This window comes from Helianthus annuus, chromosome 17 (genome assembly GCF_002127325.2).
Source record: "Helianthus annuus cultivar XRQ/B chromosome 17, HanXRQr2.0-SUNRISE, whole genome shotgun sequence".
Taxonomy (NCBI): domain Eukaryota; kingdom Viridiplantae; phylum Streptophyta; class Magnoliopsida; order Asterales; family Asteraceae; genus Helianthus; species Helianthus annuus.
Window position 1 is genome coordinate 177,350,790 of NC_035449.2, and position 19,448 is coordinate 177,370,237.

Below are 19,448 nucleotides of genomic sequence, written 5' to 3' on the forward strand. Positions count from 1 at the left end.
CACTAGAGCCTCGTTCCGATATACATATACAGTAAAACCTCTATATAAATTAATAATGTTGGAACCAAGATATTTTATTAATTTAGTGAAATATTATTATAACGATAAATTAATATTAATAATTTATTAATTTAGCATGGTTTTACGTATGACCTTTAAATTTCTAAGTTCAATGTACATTCACAAATTAATTGAATTTGTCAATACCAAGACCTATGTTGCCGAGTTGCCGATACCAAGACCGGCTCGTGACCAGCCCAAGTTGTATTACTCGGTATGTTTTTAAAAAGTGCACAACCCTATTTAGAATGGTTAGGAACTTGTTTTGAAAGGCTACCCGGTGTGGGTTCACGCCCCTTGCCACCTCACCTCTATAGCGCCCCAAACACTGTTGTGGGGACGTTATGGATGGTGCTATAGGGGCTTCGCCAAGCAGATAACGGGTGCCAAAAGGGATGATTTAGGGGCCCACTTGATCTTTACCAGTCAGATTTCTTTTTCTTTTTTTTAATATAGTTAAAGGAGGGCTTTATTCCACACCGTATAAGTTAACAATATAGCCCTTCGCTTACATGATAAGGCCCCTAAGGGCTTTATCCCACACCATGTAGCCTAAAGTATAGGATAACATAACAAGCCATTTTCCAAAGAGCCCAAATTTTAATATCCAAAGTCCAAGAAACAACAATTTTACTTTTAAAGTCGAATCAAAACAGAAACAATATCAAGAAAACGGTTAGCTACCCTTGTACAGCCTTAGCCATGCCAAAAGCAGCTGCGGACGCTATGGCTCCAATTAGGGCTGTTTGCAAGGCACTCCACACTGGTTTGCTACCAGTGAAGTAGCCTTTGGCGTATCCGAAGATCAACAACGCTAAAATGGTGACAATAACCGAGGCAACCACGGCTTTTTGAGCCACTGGGATGATCATGTAAGGGAAAAGTGGAACCAACCCACCCAATATGTATGCAACTGCTATGGTGAACGCGCTTTGAAGTGCTCTTTTTGGATCAGGCTTTTCGAGCCCAAGTTCAAATCTGGATAACAAAGAGAGAGTATTTTATTCGTTTGACCCATTGGAGATAAAAAGAAATACCCTTTTCAGCCCTTTTTATATGTAAATGGATCAAAAACACTACTCCTATAATACACATCAATCATGTGAAAATGCAAAAACACACTATAGTTTGTAAGCATGAACATTTCAAACAAAAGGTCTCAAGTATAATGGTTTTTTACAAGATTTCACAAAGTTTCCAATGTTGCTCGTTTTTTAAAGTAAAAGTTACAAGTTTTGTCCTTTATCTTAACACCACTTATCAGGCGGTGTCTTTTTTAACGAATTTTGACAAGTTTGCCCTTTACAAGGAATTTTGTTGCACGTTTTGTCCTTTAGGCTTAACCAAGTTAGATTTTCTTGTTTTGTCCTTTAGGGTATTTTCTTGTTAGATTTTCTTGTTAATAAATGGGTAAAAACACTAAAGTACCCTTGGGTGATTAACAAGAAAATCTAACTGGGTTAAGCCTAAAGGACAAAACGTGCAACAAAATTCCGTGTAAAGGGCAAAACTTGTCAAAATTCGTTAAAAAGAACACCGCCTGATAAGTGGTGTTAAGATAAAGGACAAAACTTGTAATTTTTCCTTTTTTAAACGTATATTCTTTGACTAAAAACATACCATGATGACAACTTATGTCTCGGATAAACGTAATTGTTTTTTTTTAACTAAATAAAGTGTGACTAACGTGTTAAAACAGCCAAACTTGTGCAGAAAAAAGAGCCAACTTTTGATCAATTTTGAATACCTAAAACACTTATAAAATGGCAGAGTGCTTCTGGTTTGAAGGATAGCACATGCATAAACTCTTGATAAAATAGAAGACAAACATTCTTACGAAAGACATAGGAAAAGACAAATGTTTAGCATATCCATGCCTAATATACATATAATTATATATATATAAACAACCAAAGTTTCATAACCATGTCCAATTAAGATTCCATTTGTCTAATATCAGAATATTGGTGGGAAATCTACTAAGATTCAATGATTAATCAAAGCAAAAGTAGTAACACTTACTTCATCATGAAATCAAGCCATGCTTTCGGGTTCTTCCTGAGAGCATTCACCACCGGCCCGTACTCATGCGGCTCCACCCCATACTCCGCCAGTATCTCCGCCACTTCAGCCGCCTCTACAGTTTGTATATAGAACAAAATCACCAATTACCAATATGTTCTACCAAGTATGCATAAATTATGAGTGAAATTTAGAATTAACCTGTATCAGGTATGGTATCAATTTCTTCTTGTTCTCTTTGTAGCTCTCTAGTGTAATGATCAGCTTCACTTTTTGCAGCCAAATACCTATTAAAGATAATATATTAGATCTTTATCTCTAATAATACCAACAGTTAAAAGCCCTTTTGTTAGACACACTAGAGAGAACATCAAGTTAAAAAGGGTAAACTCTTTTGACTCTTGGAATTATTCGAATTATCAGTTAGAGTTTGATTAGTCAATCAATTCACAATCCAAAAACAAAAAGTAAAAAGTTACTGACCACAAATTCTGAATTCTGTATCCAAACAAGAACTGCATGCAATTGAAATGGCGTATTGTGAATTGTATTTATCAAAATTCAGATTCTATTCTATCCTACTTCCTGAACATTCAAACAAAATGCTCATACATTCAAAATCAATCAATTAAACTTAAAATCATTAAACTAGAAGAAATTCGGTTTAACTATCAAAATTTCGATTCTATCCAACATAGGGTTGTAAACGAACCGAACGGAGCCTTGTTCATGTTCATTCGTTTAGCATTGAAATCGTTCACAAACACAAATGGACATACACCATTTTAAAAAAACAAAGAGAACATTCTTATTCCCGAACATTAAACAAAATCACCTTGTTAAGCACTTAGATATTATAATCAAAAACGTAATTATATCCCAAAACTAAGGCAAATGATCGCAAAATAATGTTTCAAAGATCTAAGTTTCTCATGACTGAACATAAACTAAACAAAACAAACGACCATGAACTGATGTAATGAACATAATATCGAACGTTTACGAACACAACTTATTTTCGTGTTTGTTCAGTTCATTTAATTAATCAAACGAAATTCCTCATTCATTCATTTAATAAACGAACATAAACAAACTTTTCACCAAACAGTTCGCAGACGTTCGGTTTGTTTACATATGTTCAAACAGCATGACTAAACAACAATACGAATACGCTCACACAACCAATCAATCAAACATTTAACCCTAAAATCACCAAACTACAACAAATTCAGTTGAATTTACCCGCCGAGTCCCATCGAAATCGCACCGGCAGCAACCTCCGCTATACCGGCAGTAAGAATGATAGAAGATGAAGCGTTAGCACCGGAAAGTCCTGCTGCAAGAGCAAACGGCACCGTAAGACCGTCAGAAACGCCGATGATGACGTCACGGACGATTTCACCGGCTGTAAAGTGGCTCTCCTTGTGGCGGTTGAGTAGATATTTGTCTGATTCACCGACGCTGGCCATTGTTGATCCTGTGGTGATCGAAAATTCGAAATCACAGTGAATATACTGTGTGAAATTGAGTGTGTGTGAGTGGAGGTTGTAGTGGAATATAAAGGTTGTATTGATTGGGAGGAAGACGAAAATCTTTGTGTTAAGCGGTCCATACAATTCGGAAAAGTTGGCAAGGGGAAAGGTATATTAATGATCCTTTAAGTTTGGTAAGTTGCACGAAAGGTCCTTTTAATTTTTTTTTTTTTTTTTTTGTGAACATTCGCCTGCAGCCGCAGGTACGACAATGCGGTGAAATAAAACCCGCAAAATTCAAGGATCGAACTACCCAGTGGTGGAGCTAACCCACAGATCTAGGGGTATCAAAAAAAAATACCATGCAATCATACAATAATATAAAATTGATAATAAATAAAGTTAAACAAATACCTAATAGATTTGTGAGTTAAATGCTTGGTTGGTCTCTATGGTTTTAAAAAATTGCATACTTGGTCCTAGTGGTTTACTAATTACACGTTTGTTCCCAAAACTTGTCAAAAATGCACTCGGTTGGTCCCCAGCCCTAACATCAGTTAAATTTCTCAGTTAACTATGTGTGAAATGACTATATTACCCCTGAATAATTAAAAGAAATAAAAAAATATATAAAGAACTCATCTTCTTCAACCTCTTTCTCATCTCTTCCTTTCCCTATCAACCACCACTCCACCTGCCACCATCTAGTGACACCACCACCACCTAACCACCGCCACCACTGGTTCACCACCATCAGCCGACTAGCACAACACAGCCCACAACCTCTCCCCAGTTTCAAAACCCATATCAAAAATCCCTAATTTCAATCCTAATTAAAACCCACCTCAATTATGTAACACCCTATTTTCTATTTAACGGTTTTATATGCAAATACCAACAATTAGATGTGTAGCTAAGACTACACATACTATAAAAAAATACGGGTTTATTAAAACTTTTACAAATTATAAGTTATTCTACATAACGTGATCGAATTCGTTGTCTAAAATATACAACGTGGCAAGGTGCGGAAGCATGTAACTACATCGTGTTTGGTTCTTCGTTGAGCTTGATCGTCTCTCGGCATCCAAAATGTACCTACATTTCATAAACATGAAATGCTTTAGTCATACTGGGATTAAAACGTGATTAAACGAGTCCGGGAAACACTTGATTCTAAAAACAAGAATTTGGAAATGACCTCCACCGTAACTTACGGTGGCACCGTAAGTTACGGTGGCCCCTGTAATGTTATTTCCCTACCGTACAACAGTAGGCAACCACCGTAGCATTTTCATCTCCACCGTAACTTACGGTGGCACCGTAAGTTACGGTGGACTCTGTAACAGCCCAGTTTCCTTTTTGCCGTAATTGACACGAAATCTTTCGTATCTTTCAAACCGCTTGTCCGTTTAACCTACCGTTTCTTCCTACATGATTGTGATTTGATTCTCCATCACATGGAGTTAAAATCTGACATTTGGCTTAATAAATTTTGAGACTTTCATGCCTTCGGCTTATTATCTTTTTACAAAATTTTGACCCGTTTACGCATTTATCACACAAACATATTTGTTTGACCTTTATATCACATACACTACTTCAACTTAAGGTTATTTACCATATTAGGTTCTAACCACAGGTTTATTACACAATTTAAACCCATTTTCACTTGTATGCTTATTTTGACCCGTTAAGGGTATTTAAGCACTTTCGAGCCTAATTTCGCTTTTGATTACTTCTAGCAATCCATCACCACATTTCTTATCATATAATCTCCCACCACAACTGAATTTATGGTGGGTTTAATGTGGTGATCTATAAAAACCAATTTTTACCTCTCGGATCATTATTTTACGGCAAAAACACAAATAGTGCCATTTGACTAATATAATACCTCTTTCAGCTTCTATACTTATTCTAAGTATTTATCTAATTATAAAACTCGTTTCCAAACAACCTTTAAAGGTTGTTTGTTCAAATTAGCTAACAAGGGCGTTTTGGTCCTTTTTAGTCTTTCAATTACGACAAGGTCTTTTGAGAGCATGTTTGACCCATGATTCTTCTTTTGAATTATGATCTTGCTCGAAAAGTCAATATGCTTTTCAAAACGCCACTACCCTCTTTTAAAACATTCGGTTTACCCATTTAAGTATCCCATTGTCTATCTAAGACTTCATTAAATACTCATTGAACCTTACGTTCTCAATGAATCATTACTCTATTACACATACCTGGCTCGGGTCAATGTATTGACCTGATTTAATGCCTTGCTATAATATTCGCTAAATAGTAGCGATGCAAATATCATTTCTACATTTATTCCTGAAATCATATAACTCGACAAGTGATGTGCGTGAAGTGTGTTATATTTTTAGATATATATTTAAGCCCTTTTTACACTTTTAGCCAAGTTTTAAATTTATAAAACACGATATTTACTAACACTAAACACACATATGGGCAAGTGCACCCATCGTGGACGTAGTATAGTGTTGGTAAGATACCGAGGTCGTCCAAGGACACAAGAGCTTTTAATACCGGTTTATCCTCAACGTCTAATCAAATCAAAAAGTTAGAAAAATGTTTTAAACTAAGAAAAATAAAAACTAACTAAATGCTGAAAAAGAAAATAAAATAAAAACAGATAGACAAGATGAATCACTTGGATCCGACACGTGTATTAGTATAACCTTTGATTATTTTCGCACTTTTGCACTTGTTTAAGAGATTATCTTAGTTATTGTAGTAGGCCCCTCTTTTGAAGGCGACGTTACCCTCAACCCAGTAGTTTGAGTCAGCAAGGATACAATCCTAAAGGGTCGGATTATTGAAAGATAATGAATTAAGTTATTAATGCAAATTATGGTAGGCCCCGCTTTTGGCGGTGACGTTACCCTCGGCTAAGTAGTCTGAGTCAGCAGGGATACAGTCCTAAATAGCCGGGTTATAGTATTAATAGTAGTTAGCTTATGAGGGGGTCAAAGAGTTTGGATCCCCGCCATCCAATACCTATGGGCATTGAAGGAGATCCTACTAAATTTGACCCAGGTCCCAAGCAGGACCTCTAAACGCTGAACAAGGGCAAGACCTTTACCAAACCGTTCCCTTAACCCCCGACCAGGTAGCCAACATACCTCCATATAGACCGTGGAGATATGAATGGTGAAAATCTTTTATTTTATATAGACAGTAAAATAATGCCAAGACACCACGGACAAACGATAAGGAAAGATCACCTTCAACATAAGTAACTAGTTATTAAAGTCATTAATACAAAACCAAATAAAAAGTGCAAAAGATTAAAAATAAAAAGTATTATACTAAACACTTGTCTTCACCAAGTGATGTAAGAGACTTAGGCAAACATGGCCTTGATTGTCAAGAACTCTTACGATCAATCTTGGATCCCGAGACGACTCACACACTCTATGATGGACAATGGATGATGGTGGTGGATGATGGTGTTATGGTGGTGGTGGGTGGTGGATGAAGTGTGAGAGAGGTGGTGTGCCAAGGGATGAGAGAGAATGAAGCCAAGCTCCTCTATTTATAGGCTGAACAGAACGCTGGACACGGCCCCGTGTTCGCTGAACACGGCCCCGTGCCCGTCTGACATTCTCTCTCTTCATTAATTGTAATTGCGAATTACAATTAATGCGCCTGCTGTACTTTCAACACGCCCCCGTGTCCGCTGGGCACGGCCCCGTGGTGAGCAATGGAAGCTTCTACTGGTTTGTCTTTTCTGCTGCTTCCTGGGCACGCCCCCGTGTTCACTGGACACGGGGCGTGTTCAGGCTCTGTTCTCTTCTCTTTGTCTTGGGAGGTGCCGTTGAGGGTCCGGGCAGTTTACTTTTGTCCCTTTTCTTGTATTTATGGTAGAATTAGTGGTCTTTTTGTTTCTTTTGTGATTTTGAGCTCATTTCATCCTGAAAATACAAAAGGAAGACAAAAACACTCTTTTTCCAACATTAGTACTTAAAAAGGGTTAGTTTTATGCCTTAAATGATGTGTTTTATATGTTGCATTTTACACACATCAAATACCCCCACACTTGAACTTTTGCTTGTCCTCAAGCAAAACTCTTTTAATGTGGCTTACACTCCCAAATGGAATAGGTAGAAGAGAAGTTTTTCAACTTGTCCTAGAGTGTCGGGAATCCAAGGTTTAGATAGGTTCTATTTTTATTTTATTTACAATCTTATTCGTCATGGTTTATTTTGAACTTTTCATAAGATAAACTACTTAATTTGGCATAGCATGCCTTATTAAAATTCCATTTATATACAAGTTCACATACCTCACGGGAGATCACTCAATCACTCGGCCGAAGGTGTATATTTAAGTGAATCGCTCGAGAGCGGCACGGATTTACATTTTCCATATGCTTGCCAAGCGATCAATCCTCCTCCTTTTTAACTTTTTACCTTTGTAAATATCAAGAGGTCTTTTGGGGTGAAGGCTTGGGTTTAAAGGTGGGTGGTTGGTTAGTGGTTAGTAAAAAGGGCGAAAATTGTAACAAGTGTCGGTTTTTCGTGAAATACCTTATTTTTGGTGACATTTATTTTTGAAGTATTTCTCCAAACAAGCTTTTTGTAGCTTATGTTTGTTTTTGACTTCATATATATATATATATATATATATATATATATATTTTTTTTTTTTGATCACATAAAGGTATGTTTATGAAAAACCGAGTTTGTCACTAAAATAAAGGTGAAAAAATGAAAAAGGTTTTTGGTGGGTAGAAAATTGTTTTGGGGGTAATGAAATGAAAGGTTTTGGCTCAAAGGGGTTTTCTAGGGGGATTTTGGGTAGGTAAAAAAAATGAAAAATAATGGTTTTGAAAGAAAAATAGTTAGTCCTAATGCCTCCATCATTTACTTACTTGGGTTTAAGTTGGTAAGGACCGGGAATGTATCGTCGTGGCAAGTTCTAGATTTGTAAAGACCGAGCGGCTATTCACACAAGAAACGAAAAATGAGCATTTAATCTAAATATGTGTATTTTTATGCTCAATATAGGCTCAAAACTCACTTTTTGTGGGAATGGGTTTTTAATGTGACCAAGCATATATAATCGAATTTTAGCTAGACTTGTTATACCGTTTCATAATTTTCTTATGTTAGTTCTTTTTATCACGACGCTATCGGTTGTAAGTTTGTAAAAATATAACCCTTTTATAACTTGTTATTCCCAACTTAAACTAAGACAAGTAAATAAATAAAAAAAATGAAAAAGTTTTTGAAAAAAAATTTGGGGTGTTTAGCGGTTCCAATAGAGTTTTGTGTAAGGCTTGTTTTAGGATTTTGCAAAATTCCAAGGTTTTAGCATCCCCCCCCACACTTAAATTACACATTGTCCTCAATGTGTCCAAAAATAGAGTTTTTGGTTGATTAGAATATGTAAAAGTGTGTTTAAAAACAAAGATTTGTGTTACTGGCAATCTGGACACGGCCCCGTGTTCATTGAACACGGCCCCGTGTTGAACTGCCAGTAACGAAAAACTTACAGAGGGTGAACACGGGGGCGTGTTGGGTGAACACGGCCACGTGTCCGACAAAAATCTGCAGGTCAGTAGCCAAACAGCAGAACTGGGAGATGGACACGGGGGCGTGTCGGCTGAACACGTCCCCGTGTGGACAGTCTGTTAGCCAGAAAAATATGGTTTTCTCCCGGTTTCTTCCTCCTAGGGCTGCGAGTGCTAATGTTTAGCATTCTAACCCTTGCATTGCACCTGTTCAAGCATTCAATACCATCCAACCAAGCACCAAACATCCTAATCTTACCATAGTTAAACATTATCCAACACAAAGTAAAAACAAAGTAAAAATAAAAAGAAAAGAGTTAAGGAAAGTAAATTGTCTTGACAAATGGCACGCAGGCCATGAATTGTTCGATAGGAAGGGTAATCAAACCTGTGGGCTCATAACCAGCTAGCCCTTTGCTCCTCCCGGCCTCCTACTCCATATCTTCATCACTGTCTTCACCTCCGCCTCCCTGCCTCGCCATGTACTCCCGGATGCTACCGATATCATCTTGTATATCGTTGACGCTGCGTTCGATAGCTCCTACCCGGAGGTGTGTGTTGTTGGCGAGGTTGTAGGTGTTCCGGGTGCACATGAGGTTTTCCTGCAAAAGATCATGCAAACTTTGGAAATTAGGAAAACCGCCTCCTTGAGAGGAGGATTGACCCTGTTCGCCTTGGGGAGGGTATTGGTACTGTGGAGGTGGTGCATGAAGAACTAGAGCCTCTTGCGGGTTCCATGCGTAGCCTTGCGTCCTCTGAAAGCTCACCGTCCCGTCCTCCGCTTCATAGAGCAAGTTCATGGCCCGGCAGATATGGTAATCAACCCGTCCCGACCATGGGCTCCTTTCGAAGGACTTCGGGATGTTCGCGAAGTGCTTGAAAAGACGGTACACCCATCCCCCGAAGAAGATTGGTGTAGGAGCAGAGGCAAGGCGGTTCAAGTGCATGTTCCGCAGTAGGAGGTAAGGAACATCGAGAGGCTTCCGGTTGTGGATGCAGTGAAGGACAACCAAATCTCTAACCCCAACAACGCCACTACTGTCATGGCGTTGGTTCAGCGAGTACGTGAGGAGCCTGTGGATGTAGCGATATAACGGGTCTCTCAGTTTGGTACTCTTTGTGCTGCTGGAGTTGTAGATCCCCTCACCGATTTGAGCCCATGCGGCTTGGCGTTCTGTTGCGTCCAAATCTCGCAATCCCCCGGTATTCTCTTCGTTCCCCGCTTCTTCGTCTTTGTACAGCCCAATGATTGATCCGAACTGCGCCATGGAGGTTCTATAGGTCGTACCCCCACATCGAAACTCGACCGCCTCGTGATCAAACGGGTCGCGTCTCGAGTTGAAGATGAACGTGCTATAGAACTCCAATGTGCATTGGTGGACCGACCGAAGTCGGGTAGTCAATGCAACGTGCAGTGGACCCGTCACTATGTTGTTGAAGCGGTCCAGTTGGTTCACCATTGTCAGAAGATCGGTACATGCCCGCCTTGGATACTCTTCGGGCCTTGTTTGTAGGACCTCATAGCGAGCCCTGGCGTCAAGTTCGCTGGCATTGAACCGTGTGAATTTGGACATCTGAAAAGAATACAACAAAAGTTAGTGCGAAACATGGAAATTCGGGTTGAAAACTGCAAACAGTGGGCTGGACACGGCCCCGTGTTCAGCGAACACGGCCCCGTGTTCAGGCGTCTGTAACACCTAATTTTCATTTTTTCGTCCCGGTTTCGAAAACCTGAAAATTTTTAGCCTAATAGCAGCGGTTTCCCCCGAAAATGAAACCCTAAGTGTCATTTTTCCAAAATCAAACCATTTACCCTTTCAATTTTGAGTTTTTCGGTTCAAGAACAAGGGTTTGTGTTTTTAGTTGGAAATCGGACAAATCTATCAACAATACATGGCTATTTACTTCCTATTACTCTACTCTAAACTACTACTAACAATTTTCATCAAAAATTTTGAGTTCGATCCGGATGAACATGAAGAACCCTAGATTTCCCCCAATTTTTGATGTTTTAACTACATGCAAGTAACTAATCTAACTACTAAGAAGGATAGAATCATACCTTGACGTTGTTAGGCTTGGTGGTAACGTTCGAAATCGGCAGAAAATCGCTCTAAACCAGAGAGTTCTCGGCGAAACGGGGCGTGTGGAATGGTGTAACTGATAGAAAAAGAGGGTTTTATCCCGACAGTCGCCTTGACACGGCCCCGTGTTCAGCGAACACGGCCCCGTGCCGGGTGGAATTTTTTGAAATTTTTTTTTTTTTTTTTTTTGTGTGCTCGTGTGCATGCCCCTTCATTTCCGAATAATGGTTAGATGATTTTACCGGTTTCGACTGTATACTTACCTGTAACATGTCGGGTATGAGTTTATTCGTTGGCCGTTTGAAGTGCGATTTCCTCTTCCTCATCCTCAATGGATCCTCTGTAGAGTTTAAGCCGTTGGCCATTGACTTTAAATGGTGTCCCATTTCGAGTTTTAATTTCTACTGCACCGTGTGGAAAAACATGGGTGACTGAAAAAGGTCCCGACCACCTAGATTTTAACTTACCAAGAAACAATCGAAGTCGCGAATTGAATAATAGAACTTGGTCTCCAACCCGAAATTCATTGGATTTAATATATTTATCATGCAAATTTTTCATTCTTTCCTTATAAATTTCGGAGTTAGAATATGCATAATTCCTAAGTTCTTCTAATTCATTTATTTGACAAAATCGATTCTTACCGGCAACTTCTAAATCTAAGTTTACGTTTTTTTATTGCCCAGTAGGCTTTGTGAGCGATTTCTACTGGCAAGTGACAACTTTTTCCATAGACTAGTTTATATGGGGTTGTGCCTATAGTGGTTTTATAAGCGGTTCGAAAAGCCCATAAAGCGTCATCTAGTTTGTCAGCCCATTCTTTTTTATTTATTCCTACGGTTTTTTCAAGTATTCGTTTTAAACCTCGATTAGTCACTTCGGCTTGCCCATTTGTTTGAGGATGATATGCTGTTGAGACCCGGTGATAGACCCCATATCTTGTTAAAATCTTTTCGAGTTGATGATTACAAAAATGGGTACCTCTATCACTTATTAATGCCTTTGGTGTGCCGAAACGTGAGAACAATTTTTTTAGGAATTTTACCACTACTCTTCCATCATTTGTTGGAAGAGCTTCGGCCTCTGCCCATTTAGACAAGTAATCGACCGCCACAAGTATATATTTGTTTCCTTTTGAAGGTGGGAAAGGTCCCATGAAATCGAGTCCCCACACATCAAAGATTTCACAAACGAGAATGCCATTTTGAGGCATTTCGTTTTTGGAAGAAATATTACCCGATCTTTGGCAGGCATCACATGTCTTTACAAGGTTTTGTGCATCCTTGTAAATGGTTGGCCAGTAAAATCCAGAATCAAATACCTTTCTTGCGGTACTTGAGGCACCATGATGTCCTCCGTATGGACCTTCATGACAATGACGGAGTATTCTTCGTGCTTCATTACCATGGACACACCTTCGGATGAGTTGATCAGCACACATTTTGAAAAGATAGGGGTCTTCCCAAAAGTAATGCTTTACATCAGCAAAGAATTTCTTTCTTTGATGATGTGGCCATCCTTTGGTGACTATACCGCTGGCTAAGAAATTAGCGTAGTCGGCATACCATGGTTCTTGTCTGCTTTCCATCATTTCCAGGGACTCCGTGGGAAATTTTTCGTTGATTTGCTCGTCCCTGGTTGTCTCCAAAGCTGGGTCTTCTAAGCGTGAGAGGTGATCTGCAGCAGTGTTTTCTGCTCCTCTTTTGTCCTTGATTTCGATGTCGAATTCTTGGAGGAGTAGAATCCACCTTATCAAACGGGGTTTTGCGTCTTGCTTCTTGAAGAGGTACCTGATGGCTGCATGGTCTGTATAAACTATTGTTTTAGAAAGAACGAGATAAGAACGAAATTTATCAAAAGCAAACACCACCGCTAGTAACTCTTTCTCTGTAGTTGTATAATTTTCTTGTGCATCATTTAGAGTTTTACTAGCATAATAGATTGGGTGGAAATGTTTTTCTTTTCTTTGTCCCAATACTGCTCCAACAGCAAAGTCGCTTGCATCGCACATGATTTCGAAAGGAAAATTCCAATCTGGTGCTATCATGATAGGTGCATTGACTAGCATTTCCTTGAGGGTCAGAAACGCTTGATTGCATTCCTTGTCAAAGATGAAGGGTGCATCTTTTTCAAGCAATTTTGTTAGAGGTCTTGAAATTTTCGAAAAGTCTTTGATAAACCTTCTATAGAATCCGGCATGCCCTAGGAAACTTCTGATTGCTCGCACGGAGGATGGAGGAGGTAATCGAGATATGGTCTCGATTTTTGCTCGATCAACTTCCATTCCTTTGCTTGAGATTTTATGTCCGAGTACTATTCCCTCTGTTACCATGAAATGGCATTTTTCCCAGTTAAGGGCGAGGTTAGTTTCCTCACATCGGGATAGCATTCGTTCAAGATTATCGAGGCATTGATCATATGAGTCTCCAAAGATGGAAAAGTCATCCATGAAGACTTCCATGGTTTTTTCAATCATATCATGGAAAATGGCGACCATACAACGCTGGAATGTTGCAGGCGCATTACATAGACCGAATGGCATGCGTCGATATGCAAAAGTTCCGTAGGGGCATGTGAAAGTTGTTTTCTCTTGGTCTTCTGGTGCTATCGGTATTTGAAAGTAACCTGAAAAACCATCTAAGAAACAATAAAATTTATGACCGGATAATCTTTCTAACATTTGATCAATGAAGGGCAAAGGAAAGTGGTCTTTCCTTGTTGCTTCATTTAATCTCCTGTAGTCTATACAGACTCTCCATCCTGTGACGGTTCTTGTGGGTATTAATTCATTTTTCTCGTTAGTTATTACCGTCATACCTCCTTTTTTCGGGACTACTTGGACGGGACTTACCCACGGGCTATCGGAGATAGGGTAGATTAGTCCGGCGTCAAGCAGTTTGATGACTTCATTTTTAACCACTTCTTGAACATTGGGGTTCACTCTTCGTTGTGGTTGAATCACCGTTTTGTAGTCATCATTCATTAAAATTTTGTGCGTGCACATGGAAGGACTTATTCCCTTAATATCTACAAGCTTCCAAGCGATCGCATTTTTGTGTTTTTTAAGTAGGTTAACTAATTTTTCTTTTTCTATGCTAGTTAATTTAGACGAAATAATTACAGGTAAACTACCATCTTTGCCTAGAAAAGCATATTCCAAACCCTTAGGGAGTTCTTTGAGCTCGATGGGTGGGTCTTTAGGAGACACCTTATTTTGTGGCTCATTTAGATCAAGAACCTTAAAAGTTTGTTCTATGGCTACCTCTTCGTCGACAAAGTGGTCTTCCTCGTGGTCTGTATCAGGTGGTTCAGCTTCATCTTCAATTAGGGGGTCATTGTTGCCAAAAGGATATTTCATTGAGCGCTCAAGATCTATGCTCCTTTTGAATGCCCCTAATTGAAGAGTTAGATTGTTGAATTTCCGGTTTTTCAAAGCTTTGTGAGTTTGTACAAAAGGTTTTCCCAAGACTAGGGGGGCATCGTCTAAGATGACGAAGTCGGTTGGGATTACCATTTGATTTGTTTGAACCAAAATATCTTCGACTACACCGATTGATTTCATTACTTTTCGGTCGGATAGAAAAATGGGTATTTGAAGTGGAGTAAAATCACTAATACTTAACTTTTCAAAAATGTAGTTGGGCATTATGTTAACACAAAGATCTTTATCAATAGTGACATTACTAATAAACGAATTTTGAAAGAAACATGGAACCGGTGTGATGTTAATTTCAAAAGGATCTTCTTTTATTAGCGAGGTTTGATCATTAGTTAACTTAACACTTACCATTTCTTTGATTTTAGCACTAGTGTTTAACTCTTTTAAAAACTTGGCATGAGGGGTTATTAAACAATGGTTTTCGAAAGTAGGTGATAAGAGAATAATTTCCTCTAAATTAGACTCTTCTTGAATTTTAACATTATCGGACTCACCATTTTCGTTGTTTAACTCATGTGTCTGTTTTTCACTTTCTTGTTCTTCCATTTTTACATTTTCAACTACCTCTACGTTATTATTACTTTTTAACTCTTCTCTCGCGCGGGATTCCTCTTCCCTTGCGCGAGATTCTTTCATGCAACGTTCGATAGTTTTAATGTGTTCTAATATCCTATTGGTCACTTCGGTGAGATTGAAAGAATTTGGATCCTCTAAGCTTGAATCCGGTTGTTCGATCCTTGGTTCCTCATAGTACTCATATGAAGTAGATGGTTCACACCATTGTTCTTCATTGTAAGTATATGATGGATAAGGGTCGAAACTTTGTTCTTCATAGTACTCATATGAGGTGGGTTGTTCACGCCATGGTTCCTCATAATAAGAGTATGAAGGTGGTGGCTCATATGTTGAATCTTCAAAGTATGAGTATGAAGGCTCATACCTTGGTTCATCAAAATACGAGTATGAGGGAGGAGGTTCATACCTTTGGTCTTCATAGGATGTGTATGAAGTTGATGGCTCGTACCTGGGCTCCTCATAATGGTTGTATGAATTGGATGGTTGATATGAAGTATTATATTGAACCGAGTGTGCATTACGACAATTAGTGCAATAATTACCTCTATAATCATCCTCATCATAGGTGTAGTTGTAATCTCTTGAGTATTGATCCATAGGAATCACTCAACAGACTACAACTGAGTCTCGGGACCAGAAAACAAAAATAAGACGGAAACAGAAGCTGAACACGGCCCCGTGTTGAGTGAACACGGCCCCGTGTTCAGGGACTGTATCTGGGCGTTTTAATTAAATTTACTGGTCACTTTGAGCACGGGGGCGTGTTCAGCGAGCACGGCCCCGTGTTCAGACTCTGTATCTGGGTATCTACTCTAAAATATGCAGCACGGGGGCGTGTTCAGCGAGCACGACCCCGTGTTCAGGCTACTGTAAATGCAAAAACTAAACTAAAATGCAGAAAAATGCGCGCGTTTTAAAAATGTTTTGAAAAACTGATTAGGCCGTCGATTTTAAGCTTTCTTAAAATCCTTGTGTCCCCGGCAGCGGCGCCAAAAACTTGATGTGCGTGAAGTGTGTTATATTTTTAGATATATATTTAAGCCCTTTTTACACTTTTAGCCAAGTTTTAAATTTATAAAACACGATATTTACTAACACTAAACACACATATGGGCAAGTGCACCCATCGTGGACGTAGTATAGTGTTGGTAAGATACCGAGGTCGTCCAAGGACACAAGAGCTTTTAATACCGGTTTATCCTCAACGTCTAATCAAATCAAAAAGTTAGAAAAATGTTTTAAACTAAGAAAAATAAAAACTAACTAAATGCTGAAAAAGAAAATAAAATAAAAACAGATAGACAAGATGAATCACTTGGATCCGACACGTGTATTAGTATAACCTTTGATTATTTTCGCACTTTTGCACTTGTTTAAGAGATTATCTTAGTTATTGTAGTAGGCCCCTCTTTTGAAGGCGACGTTACCCTCAACCCAGTAGTTTGAGTCAGCAAGGATACAATCCTAAAGGGTCGGATTATTGAAAGATAATGAATTAAGTTATTAATGCAAATTATGGTAGGCCCCGCTTTTGGCGGTGACGTTACCCTCGGCTAAGTAGTCTGAGTCAGCAGGGATACAGTCCTAAATAGCCGGGTTATAGTATTAATAGTAGTTAGCTTATGAGGGGGTCAAAGAGTTTGGATCCCCGCCATCCAATACCTATGGGCATTGAAGGAGATCCTACTAAATTTGACCCAGGTCCCAAGCAGGACCTCTAAACGCTGAACAAGGGCAAGACCTTTACCAAACCGTTCCCTTAACCCCCGACCAGGTAGCCAACATACCTCCATATAGACCGTGGAGATATGAATGGTGAAAATCTTTTATTTTATATAGACAGTAAAATAATGCCAAGACACCACGGACAAACGATAAGGAAAGATCACCTTCAACATAAGTAACTAGTTATTAAAGTCATTAATACAAAACCAAATAAAAAGTGCAAAAGATTAAAAATAAAAAGTATTATACTAAACACTTGTCTTCACCAAGTGATGTAAGAGACTTAGGCAAACATGGCCTTGATTGTCAAGAACTCTTACGATCAATCTTGGATCCCGAGACGACTCACACACTCTATGATGGACAATGGATGATGGTGGTGGATGATGGTGTTATGGTGGTGGTGGGTGGTGGATGAAGTGTGAGAGAGGTGGTGTGCCAAGGGATGAGAGAGAATGAAGCCAAGCTCCTCTATTTATAGGCTGAACAGAACGCTGGACACGGCCCCGTGTTCGCTGAACACGGCCCCGTGCCCGTCTGACATTCTCTCTCTTCATTAATTGTAATTGCGAATTACAATTAATGCGCCTGCTGTACTTTCAACACGCCCCCGTGTCCGCTGGGCACGGCCCCGTGGTGAGCAATGGAAGCTTCTACTGGTTTGTCTTTTCTGCTGCTTCCTGGGCACGCCCCCGTGTTCACTGGACACGGGGCGTGTTCAGGCTCTGTTCTCTTCTCTTTGTCTTGGGAGGTGCCGTTGAGGGTCCGGGCAGTTTACTTTTGTCCCTTTTCTTGTATTTATGGTAGAATTAGTGGTCTTTTTGTTTCTTTTGTGATTTTGAGCTCATTTCATCCTGAAAATACAAAAGGAAGACAAAAACACTCTTTTTCCAACATTAGTACTTAAAAAGGGTTAGTTTTATGCCTTAAATGATGTGTTTTATATGTTGCATTTTACACACATCAACAAGAATCATTAGTCGCTATTATCAAAAGGTGGTATCTTCACCCTTTGACCCGTTTGGTCTAAATGACCGATTATATTGGCGAGATGACATGTATTTTCATCTCGACTATATGACTCGCTCCGATTTACATCGTGCGGTCGCTTTACTTATAATTCATTTCTTAACACTTTTCGGCCTATTAAGGCTTACTTCATAAGTGTCTTTTAAAGCCAATAGTTATGGTCGATGCATGACCAATTTACCGTTTTACCCTTATTGTTTGTTTTGGTTTACGCTATAAGGTAACCATTCAAAAGTTCATTTTCCATTGTCATAAAATGGTCAAATTATAGATTTAACTCCTTTTAAATCATCAACATGGTTTCTTGTCATACTCGACTATCTTGTTCCGTACGTTTACACGCCGGAACATCTTACCTCAATTATGTATTTATCTTATTCGTAACTAATACGATAAGAGAATATTCTAAAATATAAGACTAGTGTAAGTTATACTTACCTTGCATCCGAATTATGCTTTTTCCTTCATTCTTGATTCGTTTGACCCGCCTTCACTCCAAGCTCCACCTAGCTTGTTTAAGCGCCAACTATTATTCATCATTTCACAAGGTGGTTAGTTTAGTCATAACTTAATACGATCATTCCACCCTACGCATTTTATATTCAAGAATTATCATTCATCGTATTATAGGTCGGTTTGACTGTTTAAAGTCAACGGCCTATTAATCATAAGTGATTACATGATGTAGCTTTACTACTCATTTAACTACTTGGTCAAATACACGGTAGCATCATACTTAGGCTACCGTTTATTCACTTCGTTTACCCAGTTTTATAACCATAATTCATCGAATTAACACTACATTAATCTTTCTTAACACATGATGATATCAAGCTTCATTTTTAACATGAATTTATCATCATTTCCATTCTTTTTACACCAAACCCAATTCATGGTAATTATGATTCATGTACTCAAACACCTAAATGGTTCAAGTAGCATACTTTTATTATCTAATACGAGGATTCTAATCACAATTTAGACACTAACATCATCATATCATAAAAACCCATCTCTATCATGTATGAACAAGTACTCAATCATGTAAATTTGCTCAAGTACTTTGTTTCTACTATCAACTATGATGATTTCTAGCACAATTATATCACCATCTTCATTATCTAGCCATAACCCACTTAGCACATACAAGGGAAATCATCAATTCCCTAGTTTTCAACACTAGTTCATCAAATTGTTAACTAGGGTTGTTCCTACACATAGATTTCTTCACAACTACACTCATGGATTCATCATCCATTCCCAAATTGTGATTTTGAGTGTTCATCATAACTTCAAGACATCACCAAATTACAAAATTTAACATACCTTACGATCCCTTTGACTTGGTGATCATTTATACGCGTTCATGCATTGATTTGGGGCTTGTTTCGTGCTCCAATTTGGTGAATTTGTTGATTTTAGGGTTTGAGCTCTCTTGGTCGCTCCTGATGATCGATCCACATACACAAAGTGTGTGTGGTGTGTGTGTTTTTTTATTAATAGAACTTGTT

At 38.8% G+C, this 19,448-nt stretch overlaps 1 protein-coding gene across 1 annotated transcript; it reads right to left on the reverse strand.

Annotated features, from left to right (window-relative positions):
* Positions 1-618: 618 nt before the first annotated feature.
* LOC118489191 (vacuolar iron transporter 1) lies at positions 619-3,695 on the reverse strand. The gene is made up of 4 exons (XM_035986866.1): positions 3,325-3,695; positions 2,284-2,369; positions 2,083-2,197; positions 619-1,038 (listed from the first exon to the last, which is right to left on the reverse strand). Exons 1-4 carry the CDS (start codon positions 3,549-3,551, stop codon positions 741-743), a joined length of 726 nt encoding a protein of 241 aa, XP_035842759.1. The 5' UTR covers positions 3,552-3,695; the 3' UTR covers positions 619-740.
* Between the last annotated feature and the right edge of the window lie 15,753 nt (positions 3,696-19,448).

What these genes read in the sequence shown, in the direction of transcription:
- LOC118489191 (XM_035986866.1), bottom strand. Translation starts at nt 3,551, where the DNA reads ATGGCCAGCGTCGGTGAATCAGACAAATATCTACTCAACCGCCACAAG. An exon ending in ATTTCGATGGGACTCGGCGG is followed by an intron (nt 2,370 to 3,324) that starts GTAAATTCAACT and finishes TATCTTTAATAG; the next exon opens with GTATTTGGCTGCAAAAAGTG. An exon ending in TGATACCATACCTGATACAG is followed by an intron (nt 2,198 to 2,283) that starts GTTAATTCTAAA and finishes TACAAACTGTAG; the next exon opens with AGGCGGCTGAAGTGGCGGAG.